The sequence below is a fragment of the Pristiophorus japonicus genome, chromosome 7 (genome assembly GCF_044704955.1).
Source record: "Pristiophorus japonicus isolate sPriJap1 chromosome 7, sPriJap1.hap1, whole genome shotgun sequence".
NCBI lineage: Eukaryota > Metazoa > Chordata > Chondrichthyes > Pristiophoridae > Pristiophorus > Pristiophorus japonicus.
Genome location: NC_091983.1, coordinates 110375324 through 110383291, shown reverse-complemented (window position 1 = coordinate 110383291; position 7968 = coordinate 110375324). Strand labels below are relative to the sequence as shown.

Here is a 7968-nt window from a genome sequence, read left to right as displayed (position 1 = left end):
GAATACTGTAGAAAGGTTTCTTTTTGTTACTGGTACAGTTAGCAACTAGAACAATTGGAAACAATTCACTCTTAGTTTATTTGGTGTAGTATAAACCCAACTGTGGCAGCATTTTGTGCACAGCAAAGTTATACTAACAGCAAAGAGATGAATGGTGAGCTGTGATGGGATTTTTAATGCCCAGCCGAATAGACTTCTACAAGAACAGCACTTCTGTATTCCCGATTTAGTGTACTGAAGTGTCAGTCTGGATTTTGTCCTAGATTTTCTGCTCGAGTTATTCCAGCTTTCCAGTGTAACTAAGTGCACAGCGGTAGCAACTCTCAGAATCTCTCTAGTGGCTCCCAGCTCTCCCCGTCACTTTCAGGATTTCCTGCAAGAAGTGATGGGGATGAAAACAATGGCTACCCATTATATGGGCAAACATATTGTAATACTATACAAATAACAGGAGTAAGTCATCCAATATACTCTCTAGCATTTGCACCACTACATCGCTGGGTACCAGGAATGTCTATTTGCCCCTGGTGTCCTTCATGTTATGGGCAGTGGAGAGGTTAGTTAATGTTCAAAATTTAGTTACCTTATTTTTTTAAATGTTATCATTTTTTGAAAACATTCAACAGGCAGCTCAGAGACTGCTGACCACTCTACATCATGGCTGGTTTTCTGGAGACTTGTCACAGCCAATCTTCAGGCCTCATTTGGATGGACTCCCCACTGGAGGTTAGGAATCCTGCCTAAATAAAATGCACATGGTCCTGACCGCAGAAAACCAGTCACAGAATTCCGCCCTGTTCCACGTGCATCAGGAATCTGCTAAGATGGAAAAGCCCAGCTGATGAGGGTGAATTTCTCTGTTTTTCCAGGGTTTCCCCAGTTCTTCCACCAAAGTTACAGTAGATAAGTGGCAGAGCCCCTGTGGCTATTTGCCCACTTTATGTTTAGGTCACGGAGTAAGATTTGAAGCACTACTTTCTAATGCAGAGGTAAAAGCTCTACCAACTGAGCAATGTTTAGTCAGCAGCAGAAGCAGATTATTAATTGTAGGATAAACTTTCAAGTAGAAAATTCATAAATCTCTCATCACTCAAGATGGAAGAAAACTTTTATTCATGTATAAGGTCACAATACAACACTGCATTCACTTTTTATGTAATTTCAAAATCCTTGAATCATATCTGACAATTGTTTGTGACTAATAATCACAATTGCAATGTTCATTACAATAACTATTTTCACAGGTTTTGAGGATCTAATTGTAAAAAGTATCCCAAGTTAAAATAGTAAATTATTGGATATGCAAAAAAGCCATAGCAAGACAGGAACACCTTTACCAGTATTATTTTATCTCTAGCTTTATAATTCTTATTTTATCTTGATGCAATTCACTCAGAATAGATTTATCCTTGAGGAATCGGTTGTGAATATTTTAAAAGTTAAAATAGTTTTTAGGGCTTTTCTAAACCAAGAATAAAAAAATCCATAGATCACAGGGTTGAATGCAGAGTTTAAATACCCAAACCAAAAAAAAACATCGAACATAATCGGTGGAGTTGAATGTCCAATGAAAGAATCGATGAAATTGCAAGTGAAATATGGAGACCAGCATATTAAAAATACTCCCATCACTATTCCAAGAGATTTTGCAGCTTTTCTTTCACTTGTCTGGGAAGCTACGTTTTTACTTTCTTTGATGGTCTGGATTTGTCTTGTAATGTCATTTATGGCTCGGGCTTGTTTGGTGGCTACAAAGTAAATCTTTGTATAAATACAGAGCATAGTAAATCCTGGGAAGATAAAGGAAATTATTGAGAAGATTACTGAACATAGTTTACCCATCACTAGTACACAACTCCCATAGCAAAAAATATTTTGATAGTAAAAATCCCTAATCTCTATTAAATTTAATTCTAAACATATCATGCCAAAACCCACAAATGCAGAAAGAATCCAACTGATGACAATCATTACTAGGACAATGTGTCGAGTCATTTTGATTTTGTATTTCAACGGGTCACATACCGCATAGTAACGATCAACAGAAATAAAGCACAGGTTGAATATTGATGCTGCACAGAGCATAAAATCAAAGCTTGCTTGAAGTTTGCAAAACATATCCCCTAAGTACCAACAGTTTTCTATAGACCTCATCAAACTGTAAGGCATAACCATACATCCCAACAGAAAATCAGCAACTGCCAAGGAAAGAACGAGATAATTAGTGGGTGTATGGAGCTGTTTGAAATGGGAGATTGAAATGATCACCAACATGTTACCAAAAATTGTGACCAGAATTGCTACTGTGCCAAATGCATAAAGGGCTGCTCGGAGGCCATTGGATCGGGTTGTTTTAGGGCAAGATCCATCCACAAATTTATAGCAGTATTCTACTATTTCTGTGCTTCCAAGACTTGTATTCATTTTAGTTCTCTTTGAAGGTGCTTCAGTCTTTGAATTGTTAGTATATTTCCAAAATTATTAAATCCTTCAGTTCTCCAAAATCCTTTATTAAATCCTGAAGTTCACTGATTCTTCTCTTTAACATCTTCTCTATATTTCCAACTGTAAACAAAAAATGTCAAAGAAAACTTTCAAAATGGAACATTCTTTGGTGTTTGCAATACACACGTAGCTTGTAGAGATCTAACAGAACCTGGAAATGTTGTGTTCTAAATGTCATCATCATAGGCGGTCCCTCGAACGAGGATGACTTGCTTCCACATGAGTTCACAGATGTTTCAATGAAGGACCCGATGTTCCAGGCCTGAACTCCAATTGAAGAGGTGGAAGATGCCTGTGCGTAGAATTTTTTAACGTGTGGTGGCTGTTGCACATCAGCCGCTACACGGGCTTGACAGAGCTCGGCCTTTATCCAGTGGCAAGGGTTAACCAGGACGACTGGAGACCTGCTCTGCTGCACGTATCGCAGTGTGTTGCCCCTGGGCCCTCGGCTCTTTTGGGCCCCGTACCCTCAATGTAAATCTCAGTCAATTCCCTCTGATCCTCGGCAGCTGCCTCCGACCAGCATGATCGGGGGGGAGCTGCTTCCCGCCGACTCCCCGGCCATTTTGGTCAGCAGGTTAGCAAGCAGCATGAAAATGAGGCCCGGTCACATGCTGACATCACTCTCGCTGCCGGGTGTCCGGTCCGCTTCGGGGCTCACGCACCCACAATTCCTGCACTCCCGTTAAAACTCCCATTCAAAACGTTTTATCTTAGTTACAGAGGGAACAATCAATAATGTCCCTATTCCTGATCACTATCCAGTGACTCCAGTTAGAAATGTATATGCATGGAGGTCAGGTGTGAGCATAGACTGTACCCCAGAAAGGAGCAAGCATCTTCAGGAAAGGAACTACACATCTCTTATAGAGCTACTGTTCCAACTTGACAATTCAGACAAATGAAGATTAATTAATATAACTCATACATGAGTTCATAGTACCATTTGTATATGGGAAGTCACCTTTTATCATATCTGGTACTTGAAGTAATCAGTCTGTATTCACGAGTACTGACAGATGTGATTTAGTTTTAGTTTTAATTTTGGCAGGATTAACTGGAGGCCAACTCTTCAGACACTAACTGAAATGGAAAACAAAGGGGTGGAGTTGGGAAGACCAATCCATAACTAAGAAAATACAAATTTAATTTTGATTACAAGGTACATAAAGGGTACAAACTCATTTGTGCACCTCCAATGGATTACCAATGGCTTCTGGTGAACAGTGAATGCTTCATACTTGTATTCCATCTAGACCCAAATTCCAACCAAAGCATTTAACATGGACAAATATATAGTTTCAGTCACGTAATTGTGATCACTTTTTGTTTAATTGTGCACATATAGCAAGATAATTATAGAGTATTCTAGTGTTCACTGCTGGAATGAGGAGCAGAAAGCTGATTGAAAAATAAGGTGTAATGGAATATTGAAAACATTCCCCATTGCATTCCAAAAAATGCTGGAACATTCACTATTATCATTAGTGGATCAAGCAATATTGAAATGTGACAATAGCATGCAACTATGCATTATGTATACTTTAGTAAAGCATTAATTCCAGTTTCCATGATTAAATTAATTTGTTTAATTCTAATATTAGATTTATTTTACCTATCATAACAGTTGTTACAACCATTTTATGGTTTTGCTTATGACTGATAAGACACGATAGTGTTAAAATTGATTTTAAACATTTCTTTGTATTTTAAGCATTTCCTGTTTAACTCAATAAATGAAGATTCCCAATACCTGGAAATGATGGAACTTCACTGACTTTGTTGCACTCTCCTTTTTTTGATTCACTGAAACAGCCAGTTGGGCAAGAACTTTCTGGAAAATACACACAATAAAAAATAAAATGTTACATGATTGTTGTCAATGGACCAAAAACACAAGACTGAAAAACTAGCTCCTGTTGTCTGAAAGACAAATTCAACTTCAGAGAATAGAAGACTTCACTTCAAATTGTTCTCTGGAGTCAGGCATTTCTGTTGGGAAGGTAACTGAAACATGACATGTCTTTACTTTTACTCTTGCAAGAATATAAACTTTGATTACCTTCAAATAGATGAGATAATACTTATTCTTCGTTTTTTAGTTGCTGTTTTTCACCTAGAGATTCAACAGTGATTATAACTGTAAAAGTATATCTTTCAATTGCTCTGAAGTTTTGACTAAGAAAGCAAACATGCACAATATAAAACAGAAAGAGTTTCACCATTGGCACAGGCATATCAGAACTGTACACTCACCAGCAACGCCAGCAATCCTGTCTCACACCTCCACTAACACACTAATTGCCTTCTAGTGATTTCCATCAGTTTATATAGCAAAATACAGGGGTTTCATCAATCAACCAATTATTATAACGAGGATCCTAGTGCCAGCCACAGGTACAGTAGGGATCAGAGATTATCAACTCTGCACTGGGGACATCAGTCAGCATTCTGAACTTGTTAATAGACAGTATGTTAGGGGCCATTGCTTGTGCACTCCTCTCTTACCCAGGGGATGTTCATTCAAGCTGACAAAACAGAAAATATTACTATTGTCTACATCTGATGATTCTTAAGTGTCACAAATAAGATTAATTGTAGTAATAACCAGCACCTAATGGGGAAAGCATTCCACTCAAATCTTCCTCAGCAATGGACAACAGAGTTTAATAAATTAAATTCTGACATTAATACCATATCAAATGCATCTAGGAGTTTGAGGATGAATAATCTTCTTTGAGCGATATAGGAGCAAATCTACACTAAGGTTGACCATAGCAATAGCTGTTCTAGCTGTTGGTCATTCTAGCATTGTTTTCTGTCACTAGAAGGAACAAGTACAGATGCAGTAAAAACTGTATTCAACTGTCCAAATCTCTATAAAACATTTCCAACATTCATGAACAGATATCCACTATCAAATATGTCCCAATCCATCCCACAATCCTAATTACTCAAATCTAGAATTGTTTTCACTGTGCACCTATATAAGCTGCTGCTTCCAAGATACTTGCTATAAAATACCCGCAGTAAATTACTGATAAAAAGTTATTTCCTTATGTTTGAAGATCAATTAAATGTGCTACAGAAGTTGGGAACCAAACTGTTAACACAGATGTTAATGTGGGAACAACTTCAATACAAAGAATATTTCCAAATCAAAGAAATATATTAGAGCTACAAGAAGGAAGATAAGGAGGAAATAAAAACTGATCGTAAGGAAAACGAGAGAACCTAAAGTAAATAATCATACTGGATATTGGTTTCTCAGAGCTTGTGATAAAATAGACATAAAAGGACCAATGGTGTTAAAAAATGACAAAAGGATTTACTGTGTTTCGGAGTGACGATGAATGTTTGGCTAACATAAGGAAACATCGTTTTCAGGTGTTTATGTAAACTCTTGCTCTGGTTGATTATGAATGTCATGCTGTGTTTACAGAGATTGAGAGAAGAAAGATATAAATACAAACAAATCACGCTGCCTTCTACTTGTACAAAATTAACTTTCACACATCTTGAGCAATCTGGTTGAAATATGAATGTTTTCCAACCAAGCACAAATAATTCATACATCACATCAACAAAAGAGTGGCTTAGGGATTTAAACTGTAACATGTGCGCCAGAGGCCCATAGAGTTTGGTCAATGCAGGAGAAGTGAAAAACCAAACAAAAACTTACGGTGAGAGATGACATTTCCTGGAACGATTTAACTGCCAAAATAAATGACCAGTATTTTGTAAACAGTTTAATTTCTTTTTACTGCAAACTCAAAAGATTGTTCAAAAAATAAACACCATTCAAACTGCGCAAGTGTAACAAATCCAAGAAATTCTGCAACCGAGTCACACAGAGATAGTTACTGCCACTGCTGACTTTTCACAGATTCTTCAGTGCTGCAATCATGAACAATGACTGAGAGCCGCAATTTAGTGATTCAACCTGATCAATGATCCCACCCAGTCCTCGGGATTGGAAACTAATCCACTGGAGATAAATATGCAAACAGTAAAACACTAGTGAACTCTACTATGACACGGAGGAAGCAATAAAGAACATTCAGCAGCACAACAGCTGATAGAGCAGCTAGGAGACAGTATACTGATAGAGTTGATCTGGGGAGTCAGGGATGGCTGTTCAGATCTATTATGTGTCTTTGCCAAAATGTATGAAGTTCAGCAGTAAGTCTATGTTGTATTTATTTTTGCCCTGACACAGCTAAATGTGGTATTTAATAAAATATTATTGTGTTTTGGTTGAAGAGGAAGTAGAAAGAAAAAATGTAGTTTGTCAATAGATAAAATGCAAGCATATATGCATTTCTGTCTTAATGTACTATATATTTCTATTTTTTTTAATATTGTGCTCACAATATAAATAGAATCAACCATCACAATTCAAAATGGAACATACCTTGGAGTGTATTAGAATATGGAATGTTATTTTTATTACATGCATTATAACTTTTGTGTGTTTTCTTCAAAACTGAGCAACTTTCTATTTACAAGTTGTTGTTTCTCCAGTTCGTGAATTTACTTTCAATGTTCAAGGTCTTGTTTTGTTGTATGAACTGAAGAAACAAACTAAAATATTTGACATCACAGTCAGGTAAAAATAATTAATAGACATCATGGATTGCTGATTATGGAAAATAAACCACTGTGTGGCACCGGTGAGGTAACTCCTGAGTATTGCACGTACAAAACTGTGTATAGATACAGATGGTTAAAAAATTATACTTTCTGCTGAAGTATGGATTGATAAACCTGATGAGATCTGCATCGATTAAGAGGTGGAACTTGAAAACTGAGATTCCAAATTACAGGGGATATCATGATGGTGGTAATTTGTCAGTGTATAATTTTCATTTACATTTGAAACAAGAAACAGATTTTTAATAGCATGTTGTTGTTGGTAAAAAAAAGTGGAACTGTTTTATTTCACTACCAACAAAAATAGAATCATTTTCTCTGCAGTATTTTTTTGATGAGTTTCTGTTCTTGATTTTAATAAGAGTGATGTATCTCATCCCAATGGATTGTTTGACTTGTTAGGCATTCACACTGAAGGTTCCAACAGTAATTATAGAGCTGGAAATTGCTGAACTTTCACTAAGGTTAGAATTTTATTTTATGTGGTATTTTATTTGTGATATTCATCAGTCCAGTTAGTAGAGGTAATTTGTGCTCTCGATAGGGAGCTTCACCTGCTGCCAATGCATAGTGGAAATCTGAGTGTGTGCCATGCATGATTTTCTGACCATTAATGGTCAGAATATCATGCACAGCATGAGTCAAAATTCCTCATATGTGTCTTGGCAGGCAAGGCTCCTCACTGGAAGTGCAAAATCCAAATTTTGCACCGACTGTTGCAGTTCTTTTGCTGAAAATCACTTATTTATCTGTATTAATTTATGATTTCCCCCCTCCCTTGCCTTTAGATTCTGGGCTGATTGAAGCTGC

At 36.9% G+C, this 7968-nt stretch overlaps 1 protein-coding gene across 1 annotated transcript; it reads right to left on the bottom strand.

The window, feature by feature from the left end:
* Positions 1-1392: 1392 nt before the first annotated feature.
* LOC139266830 (trace amine-associated receptor 1-like) lies at positions 1393-2424 on the bottom strand. The gene has a single exon (XM_070884436.1). The coding sequence runs from the start codon at positions 2422-2424 to the stop codon at positions 1393-1395; it is 1032 nt and encodes a 343-aa protein (XP_070740537.1).
* Between the last annotated feature and the right edge of the window lie 5544 nt (positions 2425-7968).